This window comes from Trachurus trachurus, assembly GCF_905171665.1.
Source record: "Trachurus trachurus genome assembly, chromosome: 12".
NCBI lineage: Eukaryota > Metazoa > Chordata > Actinopteri > Carangiformes > Carangidae > Trachurus > Trachurus trachurus.
Genome location: NC_139908.1, coordinates 2,375,861 through 2,397,853, shown reverse-complemented (window position 1 = coordinate 2,397,853; position 21,993 = coordinate 2,375,861). Strand labels below are relative to the sequence as shown.

The window sequence follows — 21,993 nt, the reverse complement described above, 5'->3', positions numbered from 1 at the left end:
CAGGAACAAAGTGAGCGACAACAGGGACACAATAAAGCTTTCTGTCTTTCTTTCTTTCCTTTTTTCTTTCTGCCTTTCTTTCCATCTTTCTTTTTGTCTTTCTTTCCATCTTTCTGTCTTTCTTTCTCTCCTTCTTTCCTTTTTTCTTTCTATCTTTCTTTCCTTCTTTCTGTTTTTTCTTCCTATCCTTCCTTCTGTCTTTCTTTATTTCCTTCTTTCTTTCTCCTTCTGTCTGTCTTTCTTTCCTTCTTTCTTCCCTTCTTTCTGTCTTTCTTTCCTTCCTTCCTTGTGTCTTTCTTTCTTTCCTTTTTTCTTTCTGTCTTTCTCTCCATCTTTCTTTTTGTCTTTCTTTCCTTCTTCCTATCCTTCCTTCTGTCTTCCTTTATTTCCTTCTTTCTTTCTCCTTCTGTCTTTCTTTCTTTCTCATTTGGTCTTTCTTTCTTTCCTTCTTTCTACCTTTCCTTTCTTTCCTTCTTTCTGTCTTTCTCTCTTTCGCAGTAAAGTGAGGGCCCGGTCTGGGGCCTTTAGTTGTTCTTCTTCCTCTGTGTCCCCCAGAAACACTTGGTGAAGTTGTTGTCTTGTCCTGAGTCTTCAGGGCCACCGTAGTTTTGTCTCAGAAAACAAAGTTTGAGTTTTATCCTTTGGCCTTTTTTCAGCCTGTTAGCCTGTTAGCTTGTTAGCTGTTAGCCTGTTAGCTCCAAGTTGACCTGGATGCTGCAGCTGGATTGTTTTCCTCCAGAGGTTTCCCAGTACAAACGGCTCATAAATCCTGTCCTGCTGCCTCCACGTGAACACACACTCACTGTTGTGATGTTTCTACGGTGGCCCTGAGGGCTCAAAGTCCTGACGCTTCAGAAAACACCTGAAGATATAGGCTACATACAGTCTATGGAAGAGACACAAACTCAGAAAACAACTTTATCAGTTTGACACAACAGGAACAAAGTGAGCGACAGCAGGGACACAATAAAGCTTTCTTTCTTTTCTTTTTGTCTTTCTTCCTATCCTTCTTCCTATACTTCTTTCTGTCTTTCTTTCCTTCTTCCTATCCTTCTGTCTGTCTTTCTTTATTTTCTTCTTTCTGTCTTTCTTTCCATCTTCCTATCCTTCTGTCTGTCTTTCTTTATTTTCTTCCTTCTGTCTTTTTTCTTTCTTTCCTTCTTTCTGTGTTTCTTTCCTTTTTTCTTTCCATCTTTCTGTGTTTCTTTCCTTCCTTCCTTCTGTCTTTTTTCTTTCTTTCCTTCTTTCTGTGTTTCTTTCCTTTTTTCTTTCCTTCTTTCTGTCTTTCTTTCCATCTTCCTATCCTTCTTTCTGTCTTTCTTTCTTTCTTTCCTTCCCTCTGTCTTTCTTTCTTTCCATCTTTCTTTCCTTCCTTCTTTCTGTCTTTCTCTCTTTCACAATAAAGCAAGGGACCGGTCTGGGGCCTTTAGTTCTTTTTCTTCTACTGTGTCCCCCCAGAAACACTTCCTGTTGTGTTTTTGTCAAACTGGTGAAGTTGTTGTCTTGTCCTGAGCCTTCAGGGCCACCGTAGTTTAGTCTCAGAAAACAAAAGTTTGAGTTTTATCCTTTGGCCTTTTTTCAGCCTGTTAGCCTGTTAGCTTGTTAGCTGTTAGCCAGTTAGCTCCAAGTTGACCTGGATGCTGCAGCTGGATTGTTTTCCTCCAGAGGTTTCCCAGTACAAACGGCTCATAAATCCTGTCCTGCTGCCTCCACGTGAACACACACACTCACACACACACACACTCACTGTTGTGATGTTTCTACGGTGGCCCTGAAGGCTCAAAGTAACTGATGCTTCAGAAAACACCTGAAGAGACACAAACTCAGAAAACAACTTTATCAGTTTGACACAACAGGAACAAAGTGAGCGACAGCAGGGACACAATAAAGCTTTCTTTCTTTCTTTCTTTCTTTCTTTCTTTCTTTCTTTCTTTCTTCCTTCTTTCTTTCTCTCTTTCACAGGAGGGACCGGTTTGGGGCCTTCCTTAGTGTCCCCCAGAAACACTTCATGTTGTGTTTTTGTCAAACTGTCTGATGAAGTTGTTTTCTTGTCCTGAGCCTTCAGGGCCACCGTAGTTTTGTCTCAGAAAACAAAGTTTGAGTTTTATCCTTTGGCCTTTTTTCAGCCTGTTAGCCTGTTAGCTGTTAGCATGTTAGCTCCAGGTTGACCTGGATGCTGCAGCTGGATTGTTTTCCTCCAGAGGTTTCCCAGTACAAACGGCTCATAAATCCTGTCCTGCTGCCTCCACGTGAACACACACTCACACACACACACAGACACACAGACACACTCACACAGAGACACACAGCTCCTGTTTATTTTTGGCCGCGGGGGTAATGAGCACAGATTGTTGGCTGCGGTCTGCAGATGAGCAGGATGCCGGGATAAAGGGCGAAGGTTTCAGGCAGTTTTCACTTTGCAGCAGTTCGTGACACACATACACACACACAAACACACACGCACACACAGTTTTTTTTTCTTAATGTGTTTGTGATTCACTTTAAGTAAAGTTTTTGGCTAATGTTTCGAGCCGATGCTCCGAACCTGAGCTGTTGAACTGTGTCGTCAAGGTCACAGAGTGAACTGGCTGCAGGCCACATGCCTCCGATGTACCTACGCGTGTGTGTCTGTGTGTATCTGTGTGTGTGTGTGTGTGTGTGTGTGTGTGTGTGTGTGTGTGTGTGACGACCAACAAAAGAACTCCTGAACGTTCCCAGACAAATGAGCTGAGTAAACTCGACCTACTTTTTCACTCTGCTGTTTACATTCAGAGTTTTAAAACTTTCACCTTTTTTTCAAAACGTCTTTTGTTGCAAAATAAAAAATCTGAAGAAACAGGTTTGTTGAAGCGACGTGTGGCCACATGAAGAGTTATTTTTCTTCTTTTTTTGTTTACAGGTTGGCCTTTTTGAGGGAACTGTGTCTGGAAAAGACTTTTAAATTGAAGTTACAGAATGAATATGACGTTTTTTCTCACAATCAAAACACAAACAGCTTCTATTTTCACTGTTCCTTCTAAAACCTTAAAACTTTTTGAACCTTTAACCTTTTTGAAAGCTTGTCTCTGATCAAGTCTTTATCAGTGATTTGTGCGATGCCTTCAGGTGCTTCACGGCACACTGACATGACATGTGGCTCTTATTGTGAAAGGGCAGAAACGTGAGAACAGAACAGGTTTATCTGACACAGCAGCTCCTTAAAGAACGTGATGAAATCTGTCCTCATCCGTCCGTCCATCTGTCTGTGTGTGTGTGTGTGTGTGTGTGTGTGTGTGTGTGTGTGTGTGTGTGTGTGTGTGTGTGTGTGTGTGTGTGTGTGTGTGTGTGTGTGTGTGTGTGTGTGTGTCTGTCTGTCTGTCTGTCTGTCTGTCTGTGTTTCTGTTTCTCTGTCTCGCTCTGTTTCTCATCCAGTTCAAACCAGTTTCTGTTTATCAGTCGAACAGAAGCAGCCTGTACAGTAGAAGCCAAAATATTATTCATGTGACCTCTCATCATTGTGTGTGTGTGTGTGTGTTGTTCTCTCAGTGTGTCTGTGTGTATCTCTGTGTGCCTGTGCATGTGTGTGTGTGTGTCTGTGCACGTGTGTGTGCGTGTGTGTGTCTTGGTATGTGAGACTTGTGTAATTACAAGTCAAGGTAAAACTGTTGAGACGGAGACACGAAGAGTCAAAGGGTTTAAATGTGAGAGGAAGAAGAAGAAGGAGAGGAAGAGGAGGATAGATAGATAGATAGATAGATAGATAGATAGATAGATAGATAGATAGATAGATAGATAGATAGATAGATAGATAGATAGATAGATAGATAGATAGATAGATAGATAGATAGATAGATAGATAGATAGATGGATAGATACTGTAGATAGACTGCAAAAACTATTTGACTTATTTCTAGTCAAAATGTCTCATTTCTAGTCAAAACTAATCTCTTTCCACTTAAAATAAGACTCATCACCTAAAAATTCACTTGTTTTTAGATCATTTTCACTTGTTTCAAACAAATATTCACTTGAAATAAGTAGAAAAATCTGCCAGTGAAAGCACATTTTTTTGTGTGCTTGTAATAAGAAAGAAAAACTTGCTCCACTATCAGATTATTTTAAGTGAAAATCTGCTTGAAAGATGTAAAAAGTGTCTAAAAACAAGCTGCTTTTTAATGCATTGAGTCTTATTTTAAGTAGAATGAGATTTGTTTTGACTAGAAATAAGACAAATATTTTTGGTAAGATTTTGAGTTTTTGCAGTGTAGATAGATAGATAGATAGATAGATAGATAGATAGATAGATAGATAGATAGATAGATAGATAGATAGATAGATAGATAGATAGATAGATAGATAGATAGATAGATAGATAGATAGATAGATAGATAGATAGATAGATAGATAGATAGATAGATAGAAGTGTGTAACCCTTTGAATGAATTAAACCCGAACAGGAAGTTGCTCCTGATCTGTTTCCTGTTTCCTCTGGAGAAATGATGATAATGATGATGTCACTCACTCTGGATTAAAAATAAAAATTCCTGCTTCTGTTTTTTCTTCTCTTTTCTTTTCTTTCCTCTCTCTCTCTCGTTGCTTCCTGTTTCTCTGCAGACTCACATCTGGTTAGCTGTGGCCTCTGCAGAGCGTCCAGCTGTGTCGACACATCTGGAGGCTCAGGAAGTTCAAACTCGGCTGCTGCTGCGAGTTTCCTCCTCCTCTGGTTTTAACTAATTATCCTCATTAGCTGCTTTAGCGATTAGCAGCGTCTGTCTGGTAGCGGTGAACCCAACGACCCCGACGACTTCACTTACATGCAGTTCAACTACAATCTACTTTCTGGGTCATTTTTTGTAGTTTAACCACTCAATTTACAAACTACAATTTTGGCCAATAACATATCCACCATAATGTGTTGATTTATTTAAAGGGATAGTTCATCATTTTGTCAAATTGCCCCATTGCCATAATCCCTATAGTCATAGCAGTAGGTTTGTTACCTTTAATTGTCGGTGCAAGCTGTTTTTAGAACGGCGGAGCAGAGCCGTGAGCTGCTCAGAGCTACGCTACGGAGGCTCATTATGGGATTTCTTGGTTTCCCTCATTACAACTCATCAAATACACAATCCAACAACTCCACAACGCTCTGGTGGACAAGTTGTGACCTGCACATTCACCACGCTATGAGATAATAACACAACGTTACCACACAGAGTTGTTTTAGAGGGAAATTCATGCAAAACCACTGATGCGCGTTGCCTTCAGGGACAGTTTTTCATCATCAGTCTCTGTATTTCCCTCTAAAACAACTCTGTGTGGTAACGTTGTGTTATTATCTCATAGTGTGGTGAATGTGCAGCTCACAACTTGTCCACCAGAGCGTTGTGGAGTTGTTGGATTGTGTATTTGATGAGTTTGATGAGGGAAACCAAGAAATCCCATAATGAGCCTCCGTAGCGTAGCTCTGAGCAGCTCACAGCTCTGCTCCGCCGTTCTAAAAACAGCTTGCACCGACAATTAAAGGTAACGAACCTACTGCTATGACTATAGGGATTATGGCAATGGGCCAATTTGACAAAATGTTGAACTATCCCTTTAACACTGAGTTAAATGAGTAGAATGAGTAGAAGTAGTTGCTAAAGCTACTTTTTATAAACTCCATTTCTCCAGGGCTAGAAATGGAGTTGCCGACCCCAGTGTTGTCTGTTTGTCGTGTTAAATAAAGTTGTGTCTGTTCAACAGGAGTTTAAATATAAAGGAAACAAACAAATCAAAACAATAAAACGAGTCTGAGTCGCCTCATTTTATAAAATAAATCTTTTATTTTATCAAAAGTTGATCATGACAGCATTTAAGATCAGAACAATAATAATAATATTTATAATAATGCACAGAAATGGAATAAACAGCAACAGATTATATGAAAAACTAGTGCAAAAAAATCACAAATACAAAAATATATTGCACTTGGTACTTTGATAGTTTCAGGTGGAAGAAAATCGTGTCGGAGCAACATTCTCGATCTGATCGTTCGTCTGTAAACATCAGTGTTGGTTGGTTTGTTTGTTTTCTAACGCGCTGCTGTTTGTGAACGTCTGAGACTCGTGGGTTCGTTTGTCTCTGTTGGTCGGAGTTGTGCTTTTTCTCTACGTAGAGACCCAGAGGCTGGGTTCAACCTGGTCATTAAACCAACACACACACACACACACACACACACACACACACTGTCTCTCTCACGCACACACACACACACATTCACACAATCACACACACTCTGAGCTTTACGTTAAGTGCTCGAGGTGTCGTCGTCGTCATTTGTTGTCGTCGTTTCTCTGAAACTGAATCTCTTGTTTTTTCTTTACACTGCAAAAACAAAATCTTACCAAGAATATTTTTTGTCTTATTTCCAGTCAAAACAAATCTCATTTTACTTAAAATAAGACTCATTAAACATTAAAAAGCAGATTTTCACTTAAAATAATCCGATAGTGGAGCAAGTTTTTCTTTCTTATAATACAAGCACAAAAAAACTTGCTTCACTGGCAGATTTTTCTACTTATTTCGAGTGAAAATTAGTTTGAAACAAGTGAAAATGATCTAAAAACAAGTTCATTTTTAGGTGATGAGTCTTATTTTAAGTGGAAAGAGTTTCGTTTTGACTAGAAACGAGACATTTTGACAAGAAATAAGACAAAAAATATCCTTGGAAAGATTTTGAGTTTTTTGCAGTGTAATCTCACTGAGTTTTATCTTTGTTCACACAAAGAGTCTGTTTTTGTGTCGTTGTGTTGTCGTGTTGTGTTGTGTTGTGACGAGGCGTTGAGGCGTCGTCGTCGTCCGTGAGACGTTCAGGAGCAGAGCAGAGTTTAGATCTGTAGCAGGAAGCTGCAGCAGATAAACCACAGGTAGAAGAACAGTAAGAGCGGCTCTGTGCAAAATTCACCGTGAGGGGGCGGAGCCTGAGGAGGGGGCGGAGCCAAGGCGTCATGGCGACTGTTCATGTTTTTTTTTAAATATTTATCTATTTATTTATAGTTTATTTGTTTGAGGACAGTGCACATTCATGAACAGTTACCGCCGTGGCCTCCTGTAAATGCGCCGGATTTACTGTAGCTCAGAGCTCATTTCCATCCGCTTTTTGTTTTGTTTCTTGTCGTTTTTCTCATCGTCGCCTCGTGTTCCGTCGAGCTCCGGATGTGGACGAAGATCCTGGTCCGAGTGTCCGTGGTCAGCTGATCCCCCCCTCCCCCCCCGAGGGCCGGAGCGGAGCTGAGTCTCTGAGTCTCTGAGTCGGAGCGTCTTCCCTCAGCTCCTCAGCGGGACGGACACATGTCGGGTCTCCTGACATCCGGTGCTCCGGTCCCGTCCACGGGGTCGGGGTACGGGTCCACCTGGGAGAGAGAATAACAATACTTTTTATTATTGCAGCCGTATTTTGTGTGTTTTTTATTATAATGTTCAACATAAACATTCAAATATAATACAATATAATATAAAGAGTAAACACTATTTAAAGGGATAGTAGCATTTTTTTAAAGTGGGGTTGTATGATCTCCAAATAGCCCCTAAGTACTTTAATTGCAGTAGCAGACTCTCTGCACTCCTCCCGTTAGCAACGCCAGCCCATAATAGCCCTGCCCAGAGATTTACAACATACAGTGTTGTGAACAGACCCAAAGAAACGGCCTATTTTCACGGCCTAAAAGAGGTTTTACGGGGAAAAAAATACACAGTTCCATTGTTCGCTATAATATAATTTTTTCCAGCCCTTCAAAGTGCAGGAAAAACACAGTTTTTATTTGGACCTAACCAACTCACGTATCCCTCCACCCAGGGTTAGCGCCCGCCGATCAGCAGTTGGTTAGGTCCAAATAAAAACTGTGTTTTTCCTGCACTTTGAGGGGCTGGAAAAAATTATATTATAGCGAACAATGGAACTGTGTTTTTTTTTTCAGGTAAAACCTCTTTTAGGCCGTGAAAATAGGCCGTTTCTTTGGGTCCATTCACAACACTGTATGTTGTAAATCTCTGGGCAGGGCTATTATGGGCTGGCGTTGCTAACGGGAGGAGTGCAGAGAGTCTTCTACTGCAATTAAAGTAATTAGGGGCTATTTGGAGATCATACAACCACACTTTAAAAAAATGCTACTATCCCTTTTACATCCAGTCAGTGTTTATGGTTTAATATTTCTAGTGTAACTACTTCATTTAATTAACATTTAACTATTCAAATGTTAATCAGCTGTTTTAGCTCATTGATGAACCATTGATCCAGGTCTTCTGTTCCTGTTCCTCTGTTTCTGTAACTATTACCTGTTGTTCTGTGACTTCAAATTAAAACATTAACAACAACCCACTCCTTTAGTTACTATCATCTACAGTTGTAACAATTCTTTTAATATCAATTAACTGTAAATAACCAATGTTTTTATTTTTAATCTATAATCTATAATTGGTCACACTTCATAATAAGTACACACTATTAAGCAGTAAATACTGCGTTCATCATTTATAATGCATGAATGTAGTTTATAAACACAGTTAAAAATGTTTTACTCATCATTGATAAGCACTATTCATAAGCTACATGTAACATACTAATGCATTAAAAATGAAGAATTCAGTATTTATTAATGCTTATTAACTAATGCTTAATACTGTGTACTTATTATAAAGTCTTTAACCCTATAATTTATATATTATCTTTACATTCTGACTAAAGAATCTTTTCAGTTTTCTCTTCCTGAGTCTCTCGACTTTCTGACGTTAATCTCATCTGGACTTGGAGTGTGTGTTGACGTGAGTGTGTGTGCATTGACGTGAGTGTGCGCGTGTGTGTGTGTGAGTGTGTGTGTGTGTGTGTGGCGTACCTCGGAGTAGAGTGGCGGGGGCAGATATCTGAACTCGGTGATATACGCGAGCAGCTCCTCCTGCTGCGGCCTATCACAGCCCTGCAGGCAGCTCCTCCTGTGAGACTCTGATATTTCCAGCTCGTTGTAGCTCGGAGGAGCTGAGAGAGAAAAAAAAAACACAACAACACCGTCACGTTTCTGACTCGACTCGACTCGACTCGACCTGACGCGGAGGAATCTGGAGAACGTGCTGCACTGCAAAAACTGCAAAAAATCTTACCAAGAATATTTGTCTTATTTCTAGTCAAAACAAATCTAATTCTACTTAAAATAAGACTCATCACATTAAAAAGCAGCTTGTTTTTAGACACTTTTTACTTCTTTCAAGAAGATTTTCACTTGAAATAAGTAGAAAAATCTGATAGTGGAGCAAGTTTTTCGTTCTTATGACAAGCACACAAAACTTGCTTTCACTGGCAGATTCTTCTACTTATTTCAAGTGAAAATCTGCTTGAAAGAAGTAAAAAGTGTCTAAAAACAAGCTGCTTTTTAATGTGATGAGTCTTATTTTAAGTAGAATGAGATTTGTTTTGACTAGAAATTACATTTTGACGAGAAATAAGACAAATATTGTATATAAATACATAAATAAGTAGAGGAATCTGATAGCGGGGCAATTTTTCTTTCTGCACAAAAAACTTGCTTTCACTGGCAGATTTTTCTACTTATTTTAAGTAAAAATTAGTTTGAAACAAGCAAAAATTATCTAAAAACAAGTTAATTTTTAGGTGATGAGTCTTATTTTAAGTGGAAAGAGATTAGTTTTGACTAGAAATTAGACATTTTAACAAGAAATAAGACAAATATTCTTGGAAAGATTTTGAGTTTTTGCAGTGTAAAGTCACATTAGAGGAAATGAGACTTGAGTGAGTTGCAGGCTAATAATTTGTCATTTTTATTTATTTATTTTGCTTTTTGCTATGTTATGAGGTCATGAGTGCACATTACAGGTGATGTAATGTTACAGTAAAGTTTGTGAACTGAATACTGAACTTTTTCACATTATGAATTGTTTTGAAGTTTGAGTTTTTGCAGTAAATGGAACGAGATTAGTTTTGACTAGAAATTAGATATTTTGACAAGAAATAAGACAAATATTCTAGGAAAGATTTAGAGTTTTTGCAGTGTGTGTGTGTGTGTGTGTGTGTGTGTGTGTGAATGTGTGTGAACGTGAACGCACCCTCGGGTCTCTGCGTCAGGCCGAGCCAGCTCAGGCTGCTGCAGCTGCTGCTGAAGCTGGAGGAGCGGGAGGAGCCGGCGTGCAGAGGGATGGTCCCGATCACCAACGGCAACGACACCGACAGGTTCAGCCCGCCAGGAACGTCCACGTACACCTGCACACACACACACACACACACACACATGTTTTCATACTCGACGCCTCAGGTGACACAAGCTCACACCTGCAACCAGGAACAAGAACTTCCTCCAACAACACGAGGCGCCGACTTCAGGCAGCGCCGAATGTTTACAAGTTAAAGCAAATAAATTAAAAGTAATTAAAGCTAATTAAAAGTAATTAAAACGAATTAAAACTTCACAAGTTGACTGGTTGTTACATTACATTTAGATTTGTAATTAAAAAGTGATTGAAACCTTTTTACAGGTGTGATTAGCAGTTAGGGACTACGACTGAGAGCTGTTTACTGTCAAATAAACCAAAAAATAAATAAAATATCAAAGTGTTATTCTAAGTGTTATATTACCAAGTTATAAACATGTTATTAGCAGGCTAAAAATAATGCTGTTTTGGCAAATTATCAGCGAGTTATTAATGGTCATTAGCATCTTCTGGTGTGTTATTGATAAGTTATTATATCAGCAGTTTATGTTAATGTTATAAACAACATTATTGTTATTAGCAGCTTCACTGCTTTATAAACAAGTATCATATTCCCAGATTATTAATAATAAGTTATACGTTATTATTATAAGTTATTAGCAGGTTATAAATAATGTGTCACTGACTAGTTTTTCAAAGTTTGTCTATTATTAGTGAGTTGTTCTTAGTTTATTTATATATTATTGGTGGTTGGCTATTAGTATCTTATTAACAGGTATTTCGTGTCAGGTTATAAGTATTACATTAGCAGGTTTTTGGAAGTTATAGATAATCTCTTATTGTTTGGTTATTAGTCTGTTATTAACAGGTTTTTACCCTCCAGGTGATAGGTATTACATTAGGTTACTAAAAGAGTTATAATAATGTGTTATTGGTTAATAATGAGTGACTTATTCATAGTTAACTTGTGTATTAATACAGTAGATAATTAGTCCTAAGTATTAAAATTATATTAATATTAATATTGCCTCATTTACATATTTAAACATAAAATTTGACAAAACTTGTAATAAAAAAAGAATTGTCTTAATGTAAGTGATAAACTTTGGAAGTTTCATATAAGAATCTGTGTTCTATAGCAGATGAATGGAGCCGGTGGACTCACCACGAGTGCGTACTCGACCCTGATGATGGGGCAGTCGAGGATGGAGGGGGACACCGGGGGTATCTTCAGCTGTTTGCCCTCCCAGCTCTGGCTCTTGCCCTGGGGCAGCGGCTCGCCCCGCAGGTTGGACACCAGCTGCTGGATCTGCTTCCCTTTGCCCTTAGCGAAGAAGGTCTGGGTCTGGTAGAGCGCCGCCTTCGGCACCACGACCCGCGACGAGCAGTTCTCCACCTCCGCAAAGATCTGGATGGACTCGCCTAGAGGAGGAGGAGAAGACACATCAGTCTGTCAGACTGAGGGAGAGAGACCAGGTGAGTGACGGGAGTCAGGAGGAGGTGGTGGGGGGAGTAAGGGGGGGGGGGGGGGAGGAGGAGGAGGAAGGAAGGGGCTGCTGGATGTTGTCATGCCCATAGACTCCCTGTTTTCAGGGTTAGGATTCTTTACATCCATATTGACATTGGAAGTTTCATCTCAACAAGGGAGGGGGAGGAGGAGGACAGAAAAGGAGGAGGAGGGGAGAGTAGGAAGAGGAGAAGAAAGAGGAGGAGGAGGGAGAGGAAAGGGAGGAGGAGGAGGAGGAGAGAGAAAGAAGAGGAGGAGGAAGGAGAAAGAAGAAGGAGGAGGAAGAGGAGGAAAGGACAGAGGACAGGAAGAGGAGAAGAGAGTAGGAAGAGAAGAAGGAAGAGGAGGAGGAAGGAGGAGGAGGAGGAAGAAGAGGATGGAGGAGGAAGAGGAGAAGAAGAAAAGGAGGAGAAGGAGAAAGAGGAAGAAGATGAAGAGGAGGAGGAAGGAGAAAGAGGAGGAAGGAGAAAGAGGAGAGGAGAGGAGAGGAGAGGAAAGGAGAGAGGAGGAGGAAGAAGAAGAGGAGGAGGAGAAGAGAGTAGGAAGAGAAGGAGAAAGAGGAGGAGGAGGGAGAGGAGAGGAGGAGGAGGAGGAGGAGGAGGAGGACGGGGCTGCTGGATGTTGTCATGCCCAGAAGAGCCCCTGTTTTCAAAGGTTAGGATTCTTTATCGACATTAGATCTCAACAAGGGAGGAGGGGGAGGAGGAGGAGAGAGGAGGAGAGGAGAGAGGAGGAGAGAGGAGCAAGAGGAGGAGAAAGAGGAGGAGGAAGTGGAGGAGGAGGAAGAGGAGAGGAGGAAAGGAAGAGTAGGAAGAGAAAAAGGAAGGAGGAGAAGGAGGAAGAGGAGAAGAGAGTAGAAAGAGAGGGAGAAAGAGGAGGAGGAGGAAGAGGAGGAGGAAAAGGAGAAGGAGGAGAAGAGAGGAAGAGGAGGAAGAGTAAGAGGAGGAAGAGTAAGAGGAGGAGAGAGGAGGAGGAGGAAAAAGGAGGAAGAGGAGGAAAAGGAGAGAGGAGGAGGAGGAAGAAGGAAGAGGAGGAGAGAGGAAGAAAAGGAGAAGGATTGGACTGGATAACCAAGATGGCGCCTCCCTATTTGTTTGTCTATTATATTAGAGAGCAAACCAAGACAAATTCCTTGTCATGGTTGACATGGCAATACATTTTCTGACTGAGGAAGAGGAAGAGGAGGAAGAGAAAAGAGGAGGAGGAGGAACAGGAGGAGAAGAAGGAGAAAGAGGAGGAGGAGGGAGAGGAGAGGGAGACGGAAGTGGAGGAGAGAGAAGGAAGAGGAGGAGGAAGAGGAGGAGAAAAAAGAGGAGGAAGAGGAGGAGGAGAAGAGAGTAGGAAGAGAAGGAGAAAAAGGAGGACGAGGAGGAGGAAGAGGAGAGGAAGAAGAGAAGAGGAGGAAGAGAGAAAGGAAGGAGGAGAAGGAGGAAGAGGGGGAAGGAAGAGGAGGAGGAGATGAAGAGAGTAGGAATAGAAGGAGAAAGAGGAGAAGGAGGATGAAGAGGAAGAAGGAGAAGGAGGAGGAGGGAGGAGGAAGAAAAGGAGGAGAAGGAGGAATAGAAGGAGGAGGAGAAAGAGGAGGAATAGGAGTAGGATGAAGAGTAACTGACCGGGGGTGTAAGAGGAGGAGGAGGAAGAGGAGGAGAAAAAGGAGGAATAGAAGGAGAAGGAGGAGTAGGAGGAGTAACTGACCGGGGGTGTAAGAGGAGGAGAAGGAGAGAGGAGGAGGAGAAGGAGAGAGGAGGAGTAACTGACCGGGGGTGTAAGAGGAAGAGGAGGAATAGAAGGAGGAGGAGAAAGAGGAGTAAACTGACCGGGGGTGTAAGAGGAGGAAGTGGAAGAGGAGGTAGAGGAGGAATAGTAGGAGGAGAAAGAGGAGTAACTGACCGGGGGTGTATCCCTTCCTCTCGATCTTGGCGCTGAGGGAAATGGGACCGGAGGCGCAGAACCAGCAGCACAGAGTTTTTTCCTTGGTCCCGACCTGAGGAGCCTGAACGCACCATCACAACAACAGCTGTTAGCCTGTTAGCTTAGCTTAGCCTAGCTTAGCTTAGCATCCACACACCGCATCAACCAACTTTATCGATACACCTCAACATTTACATTAACACTCCAGATTCTATTGATTCTATGGAACATTGTTGTTATTTTACTGGATAAAGTTTTTATTGTTTGAACTTTATCGTGTGTCAGTGAGTTTGGAGGAGAGAGGAGCAAGAGAAGGAGAAAGAGGAGGAGGAGGGAGAGGAGAGGGAGAATGAGGAGGAGGGGAGAGGAGGAGAGGAGGAAGAGGAGGAGAAAAAAGAGGAGGAAGAGTAAGAGGAGAAAGATGAGGAAGAGAAAAAGAGAGTAGGAAGAGAAGGAGAAAGAGGAGGAGGAGGAGGAGGAGGAGGAGGAGGAAAAGGAGCAAGAGGAGGAAGAGGAGAAGAAGAGAGTAGGAATAGAAGGAGAAAGAGAGGAGGAGGAGGAAAAGGAGAAAGAGGAGAGGAAGAAGAGAAGAGTAGGAAGAGGAGAAGCAGGAGGAGGAAGAGGATAAAGGAGGAAGAGGAGGAGGAGGAGGAGGAGGAGAGAGGAAGAAAAGGAGGAGAAAGAGGAAGAAGAAGAGGAGGAAGGAGGAAGAAAAGGAGGAAGAGGAGAAGAGAGTAGAAAGAGAGGGAGAAGGAAGAGGAGAGGAAGAAGAGAAGAGGAGGAAGAGAAGAAGGAAGAGGAGGAGGAAGGAGGAGGAAGAAGAGGAGGAAGAGGAGAAGAAGAGAGTAGGAATAGAAGGAGAAAGAGAGGAGGAGGAGGAAAACGAGAAAGAGGAGAGGAAGAAGAGAAGAGTAGGAAGAGGAGGAGGAAGAGGAGGAAGGAGAAGCAGGAGGAAGAAGAGGAGGAAGGAGGAAGAGAGTAAGATAGGATACATTTATTTATGTGTGTAGCCTACGTGCATGTGTGTCATTTTTTCCACGCGTCATAAATATAAATATCAAACGTGTGGACGTCGTGTTCATCACCGTCTGAGTCTGATCCGACTGTAACCGGCCGAGATGTCACCATCAATAAGATGAATGTGTGTCTGTGTATGCGTATGTGAGTGTGTGTGTGTGTGTGTGTGCTGGTTGTGTAACAGGTGGATTGTGTTACCGCAGCACGGGGCCAGCGCTAACAGTTTGCACCCGTCTCCAGTGATTATGCTAAGCTAAGCTACATATCATCTGCCATAAGGTCACAGCACGGCTCGTCTAACTCTGAACCAGAAAGAAAAGGTTTTCCCAAAATGTCAGCGATTCCTCCGAGGCGGTGGTGGTGGCGACGTGTGCAGAGTGTGTGTTCAGTGTGTGTTCAGAGTGTGTGTTCAGTGTGTGCGTGCGTACCAGCAGCAGTGGTGTGTTGATGTCGATGTGCTCGAACACAATGAACTCTTTCTTGGTCTTGACCGGGCGCAGCCACGGACGGTGCAGTTCAGCTTTCACCCAGTACCTCACGCTGCCGTGCTTCCCCTCGAAGGACGTGGCCAGAGCCCTGATGGGGGGGGGGGGGGGGGGGGAGAGGAGAGGAGGGGGGAGAGAAGGGGGTCAGGAAGTGTGGCTTGTCTGTGGTTATGTCATGTGGCTGCAGACTAGAGTGTGTAACTTGTCTGTGTGAGTTCAGATTCAAGTGTCACAGTGAGAGTCACTACACTACACTGCAAAAACTCAAGAATATTTGTCTTATTTCTTGTCAAAATGTCTCATTTCCAGACAAAGATTATCTCTTTCTACTTAAAATAAGACTCACGACCTAAAAATTAACTTGTTTTTAGGTAATTTTCACTTGTTTCAAACAAATCTTCAATTGAAATAAGTAGAAAAACTTACTTAACAGTGAAAGCAAGTTTTTTGTGCTTGTAATAAGAAAGAAAAATCAGATTGTTCTACTTATTTATATATAATATTTGTCTTATTTCTTGTCAAAATGTAATTTCTAATCAAAACAAATCTCATTCTACTTAAAATAAGACTCATCACATGTTTTTAGACACTTTTTAACTTCTCTCAAGCAGATTTTCAATAAGTAGAAAAATCTGCCAGTGAAAGGACGTTTTGTGCTTGTAATAAGAAAGAAAAACGTGCTCCACTATCAGATTTTTCTACTTATTTCAAATAAAAAAAATCAGCTTGAAAGTAAAAAAGTGTCTAAAAACAAGCTACTTTTTAGTGATGAGTCTTAGTTTAAGTAGAATGAGATTTGTTTTGACGAGAAATAAGACAGATTTTCTTGGTAAGATTTTGAGTTTCTGCAGTGCACCATTAACTGCAAAATTAACTAGTTTTTAGGTAATTTTCACTTGTTTCAAACAAATCTTCAATTGAAATAAGTAGAAAAATCTGCTGTTTTTTTGTGCTTGTAATGAAAAACAAGTGAAAATATGCTTGAAAGAAGTAAAAAAGTGTCTAAAAAACAAGCTACTTTTTAATGTGATGAGTCTTATTTTGAGTAGAATTAGATTTGTTTTGACTAGAAATGACATTTTTGACTAGAAATAAGACAAATATTCTTGGTAAGATCAGAGTTTTTGCAGTGTTCTCTCACTGTGCACAGGAAATTAACGTATTTATATGTGATCAAGTTCATGTTTTTGTTACATTTACATTTATTTCATGTTCTCTTATGACTAGAAAAAGAACATTCATGCTGATGCTCTGTGACTAATCACTGAATATGTGTCGGCTACATGTCACATTTGTTGCAGAATGTCAATAAAAAGGTGAATTTAAATTTTAAAAAAACATGTGATTTAAGATGAATTTATCATGTGATTAAACAGAAACTGAGTCTCTGTACTCACATCTGTGGCAGGTTGAAGCTGAAGGCGAACTCGTGAACGCCGGCGTGCAGAACCGTCAGACCTTCCTCTGGACCGTCCTCGTCTGAAACACACAGAGAAAGAAAATAAGGTTAGGTCAAAGGTCAAATGTCATTAAAAACAAACTTTAAATTGAACTTTCACATGAAACAGAGCTGAAAATATCAACTTATTAACATTTTACTGCTTTTTTTCCTACGTTAAAACATTTAAAAACATAGTAACATGAAGATTTTGATGTTTCTTTATGTTGTGAATCATTCTCTGACATTTTAAAGTTGATTAATCCAGAAATAAACAACAACACAGCAGAGTGAGTGAGGCGTTCAGGTACCAGCTTCGACATTAACATCAGGTTTGTTTTTATTTTCTGCTGAGTGTGCAGCAGCAGGAAAACAAACAGAAACACGTTGAGTGTGCGTCAGAGACAAACACAGCTACACAACGTCAAAAAGAAGAAGAAACTTCAGTAGTTTTTTTTTTTGTTTTTTTTAACAAAACTTTATTAAGAATTGTGCAAAACAATACAATTCAACACAGCAACAAAGATTACCGCCAGGGGGTTACAATACATACATAAGGGCATTTTTTACAGATTGCATTATAAAAAGACATTGTAGAGAGCACATAGATTCAGGGTCTTGATAGCTTTTATGTTTTTAGATTTTTCAATAGTTTTAATATACTGTTTGACTTCCTTCTTAAATGTAAGAAAAGAAGGATTTTGATTTGTGTATCTAGTCTACATTTATGAATGTGCCATTTGGCTAAAAGGATAATAAGGTTTGGTAAATGGAAAGACAGTGAAGCCAAACAGTAACATTTTCAAAACAAAGGGAAAAATCTGGCTCAATAGAAAAGGAAATCAAATGACAGACATCTGCCCAGAAACTGGTGGAAGACATCTTCAGGGCATCCCATACAAAAAGAGCAACTTGTGTCGGAAACATTTTGTAAACATTGTGAAAAAAAGACTTTAGGAGGGTAAATTCTGTGGATTATTTTGAAGGATACTTTTCTTTCACTTTATTATTTATCATATATATCTAGTGTAGCTGGTAAGTTCCAGATCTTTTTCCAGTCAAGGTTGTTTATTAAGTTATTCCAATAAGTGATTAGGCTACACACTGCAAAAACTCAAAATCTTTCCAAGAATATTTGTCTCATTTCTTGTCAAAATGTCTCATTTCTAGTCAAAACTAATCTCTTTCCACTTAAAATAAGACTCATCACCTAAAAATTTACTTGTTTTTAGATCATTTGCACTTGTTTCAAACACATTTTCACTTGAAATAAGTAGAAAAATCTGCCAGTGAAAGGAAGTTTTCTGTGCTTGTAATAAGAAAGAAAAACTTATTGCTCCACTATCAGATTTTTCTACTTATTTCAAGTGAAAATCTGCTTGAAAGAAGTAAAAAGTGTCTAAAAACAAGCTGCTTTTAATGTGATGAGTCTTATTTTAAGTAGAATTTGATTTGTCTTGACTAGAAATGACATTTTGACTAGAAATAAGACAAATAGTCTATTCTTGGTAAGATATTGAGTTTTTGCAGTGCATATAATATGATAAGGAATTGATACAACTTCTTTTTGAAATAAAGCCTGTTATGTTGCGTATCGACCGGGTTACTGTTGGTTGACGTCGAGAAAAGAAACCTGAGTCGTGACACTTTTAGAAAATGTGACTTGAACATTTGACCCACAATCCTTCACTGTCTGAACAGAACAGAACAGCCTCAGTGTGTGTGCGTGCCAGTGTGTGTGTGTGTGTGTGTGTGTGTGTGTGTGTGTGTGTGTGTACAACAGGGCGTAGTAGCGAGCAGAAAGAACACTTCACTTCCTCATTTCTCCTTCTGTTATTGTTTGTGTTTTAAACGTCTATGAACTCGGCTTCTTCTTCCTGTTACTAGTGCTGCTGCTGCTGCTGCTGCTGCTGCCACCTCAGCACCAATCATCTGTCTCTCTGTGTGTGTGTGTCTGTGTGTGTGTGTGCGTGAGAGCTGTCATAAACAGCCTGCATGCATATGTGTGTGTGTGTGTGTGTGTGTGTGTGTGTGTGTGTGTGTGTGTGTGTGTGTGTGTGTGTGTGTGTGTGTGTGTGTGTGTGTGTGTGTGTGTGTGTGTGTGACCGGCTACAGAGAGAGGCGAGCAGCAGCAGAGCAGGAGCAGACCGGTATGAACCAGACTGAGCAGCTTCCTTCAGCTGGAAACTCCAACGCATGCATCGCAGCTCGGCCTCTGATTGGCCGACGCACCCTGACATGAATTCACAAGGCTGCGCTCTGATTGGCTGCTCTCCCTCAGGCTCGGCTCGGCCTGTGACAGGCCCCTGCCCACATTTAGTTACACAGCCATGTGGTGTGTTGTGTGTTGTACACTATCAGTGAACTCCAGATACACACACACGCACACACACACACACACACACACACACACACACACACACACAGGCATACATACGCACACACATACGCACACACAGATGAAAAATGCCCATATGATCATGATTCTTTCAAAATAAAACTCCAGCTCCATCCTCATTATCATCATTATCATCATTATTATCATCGTCGTTGTCGTCAGTGTTTGAGGTTTAGTCGTCGTCGCCTTGGTAACAACAGCAGTTGATATATAAAAACAAAAACTGTTTCTGGAGCTTTCAACCACCGATCTTCCTCCTTCAGCTCAGTTTAGCTTTTATTCGTGTTTTATTGCTATATAAAAACTCATAAAATGAACTTTCTTTATCACAACTTTTATATAAAATTGAAGTTAATTCATCTAACATGTTATTTTTTTGTTAAGGGAAAACATCTGTGGTATTCCTTCAGTTCCAAACAAGGCACACGTACAAAGAAGAACATTAAATAATACAAGATATTAAAGTAAGAAAGTTAAGGTGTATAATACACTACACATCTAAACAAGAAGTTAAACATGTTGCCTCGTTGTTTTATTGAGTAAACTGAGAAATTATTGATAAAATAATGAGTTATTGTAAGTATTTCAGTGCCAATGACTCTCACATCTCTTGAATGTGAATGTCAATAAAGTTTTTCTTCTTTTACAAATTTCCTAACAACAGCTGAACCGAGTCAACTCAGTCTGCTGAGGAAGTAACAACAACAGTGTGACGGAGTAAAAAAAAAAAGCTCCCGAGGCGACGACGACGTTTCATCCAGATGTGGTCGTTTTTACATCCCATCATCATGTCACAGAGAGACAACTACAGCTTCATAATGTGTCTGTGTGTCTGTGAACAGTGTGTGTGTGTGTGTGTGTGTGTGTGTGTGTGTGTGTGTGAGGTCATTGATGATGTCGCTGCCTGTGACTGTCTGACCCACATTTGACCAGCAGCTGATCCCAGAGCAGTGACGTCACAGACTGTCCCTTTACTGTTTTACAACAGTTTTACAACAACAACAGCATAAGAAGTGTTGCTGTGAGGCTTAAAGCAGCAGCTGAGATACACACACTACACACTCTACTACACACACACACACACAGTGAGTCTGGTCCCCCCCCCCCCCCCCCTCCTCCCTCCGTCTCTGGCAGTTTCTGAACAGGTTTGAACCGCTTCTAACAAAGGGAGTTGGCTGCCTGGCGCTACTTCAGGATGTTATCACTACAAATGTTCAACTCTGCATCTCTCCGCTCCGTGACCTCGTGTTGTGTTGTGTTGTGTTGTGTTGCAACAACAGCAACACAAAAATAAAAAATAAAAACCCAAAAAACACCGATCACCAGCCTCTGCTTTCGATTTCTCTATCGATTTTTATATTGCTTCTTTATTTCTTTATTTATCCAGCTACGCGAAGTGTTGCAACTTTAGTTTCTGTCTCTCCTTTCCTCCGTGACACCGGCAGGATGCTGCAGCCGCGGCCGCTCGACGAGGCTCTAATCCCGGGTAACGGTCGTGAGGAGAGTCGGTGTCGGTGTCGGGACTGGAAGTGTTGTGTTGTGTTGTGTTGGTGCCGGTATCGCATCAGCTGTTGCATCAGCACCACAGCGGCTGATGATGATGATGATGATGATGATGATGGACCGAGGAGGGGGGGTTGAGGGGTGCAGTGGGGGCTCTCTGCAGTGTGTGCACAAAGTTTCCCATCTCATAATAGTCATAAAGCAGCAGCAGCTCCGCGTGAAAAGTTTGCACGATCAGCTGAGCCGCAACGCTGCGGCGACAACAACAACACAACACCACCACTAGTGTGTGTAGCTATAGGCTAGATGTGTGTGTCATTTCATTTCATTTATTGGATCTCTATTAATTAGCACCATATGCAGCACATTAGCATAGCTAGTCCAAACATTAAGTCGAAATTGACTATTATTATAGCCTCGATTCTTCCAAGTCCATCGAGGAAAAAGCAGAACAAAAACAAAACAACTAATACAGTCACAGTAAATGTAGCCTATAGCCTATATATATTTACTGATTCTTAATTGTATTGTACAAGTGGATTGTATCTGTGTGTTGCTGTGACTGTAATAGTTGTTTTTGTTCTGCTTTTTCCTTGATGGACTTAGAATATAATAGTCAATTTCGACTCAATGTTTTAGACTCCAGGAAGAACAGTGCTAATATGCATGGTGTAGTGTTGGTGTGTGTCTGTTATTAGAAAACTCCTTACCTCGCTCCTCTCCTATCAAGGTGTCGTAGTGGTGCAGGTACTCCACCTCCTCCGTGTAGTTCTGGGTGTACGCCGTGTTGGCCCCCGTGTTGCGGGACTCGGTCCAGCGGACTTTGGCGACTCCGCGCGCGGCGATGTCCAGACTGCGGACCCGCACGTCCCCGGTCACATCCACCACCACGCGGCCGGACACCAGCTCCCCGCCGGAGAACACCGGCAGCTGGCTGTCACTCTGCAGGCTGTCAAAGTACACGGCCAGGCCCCGCACTTTGGCCAGCACCATGGTGATGATAGAGGAGGATGATGATGGAGGAGGAAATGTGATAAAATGATGATATAAAAATGTAAAAAAGAAAGAGTCTATGGAGCGAAGGGAAGTTGTGAGTCACAGATTCATCATGCGCCCTAGCTCGCTCCGCTCCGGTTCGGTTCCCATATGCTCGGTCGGTTCATGTTGTTGGTTTGGTTGTTGGTGGAGGAGGAGACGCAGCTACAGGCAGCGCCGCTCTCCGCTTCCCCCAGCTCAGCAGCTTCACAGCTCGGCTTCAGCCTCAGCTCAGCTCCTCCCGCTGCTGCGCCTGCCCCGTCTGTCTCTCTGTCTCTCTGGCTGCAGCCGCCGCCGCCGCTGCGCTTTAAAGCTTCTTCTGGTCTGTGCGCAAAGAGAGATAGGGAGGGAGGGAGCCGCACTGAGCATGTGCGCACAGTCAGACTCAGACCGGCCGGTGTTATTATGCTGCTGCTGCTGCTGCTGCTGCTACTGCTGCACTGCAAAAACTCAACATCTTACCAAGAATATTTGTCTTATTTCTATTCAAAACAATCGTATTATACTTAAAATAAGACTAATCACA

The 21,993-nt window shown here is 41.5% G+C and overlaps 1 protein-coding gene across 1 annotated transcript; it reads right to left on the bottom strand.

Moving 5' to 3' along the window:
• Positions 1 to 5,828: 5,828 nt before the first annotated feature.
• LOC310994805 (arrestin domain-containing protein 3-like) lies at positions 5,829 to 21,721 on the bottom strand. The gene is made up of 8 exons (XM_083983643.1): positions 21,143 to 21,721; positions 16,491 to 16,572; positions 15,037 to 15,184; positions 13,571 to 13,673; positions 11,339 to 11,595; positions 10,072 to 10,225; positions 8,850 to 8,989; positions 5,829 to 7,370 (listed from the first exon to the last, which is right to left on the bottom strand). Exons 1-8 carry the CDS (start codon positions 21,423 to 21,425, stop codon positions 7,293 to 7,295), a joined length of 1,245 nt encoding a protein of 414 aa, XP_083839769.1. The 5' UTR covers positions 21,426 to 21,721; the 3' UTR covers positions 5,829 to 7,292.
• Between the last annotated feature and the right edge of the window lie 272 nt (positions 21,722 to 21,993).

Bases quoted from the DNA above. Each gene is read 5' to 3' on its own strand.
- LOC310994805 (XM_083983643.1), bottom strand. From the start codon at position 21,425: ATGGTGCTGGCCAAAGTGCGGGGCCTGGCCGTGTACTTTGACAGCCTG. The intron at 11,596-13,570 runs GTCAGTTACTCC...CTCCTCCTCTAG, and splicing joins GAGGAAGGGATACACCCCCG to GCGAGTCCATCCAGATCTTT. The intron at 8,990-10,071 runs GTGCGTTCACGT...TTTCTCTCTCAG, and splicing joins CCTGACGCAGAGACCCGAGG to CTCCTCCGAGCTACAACGAG.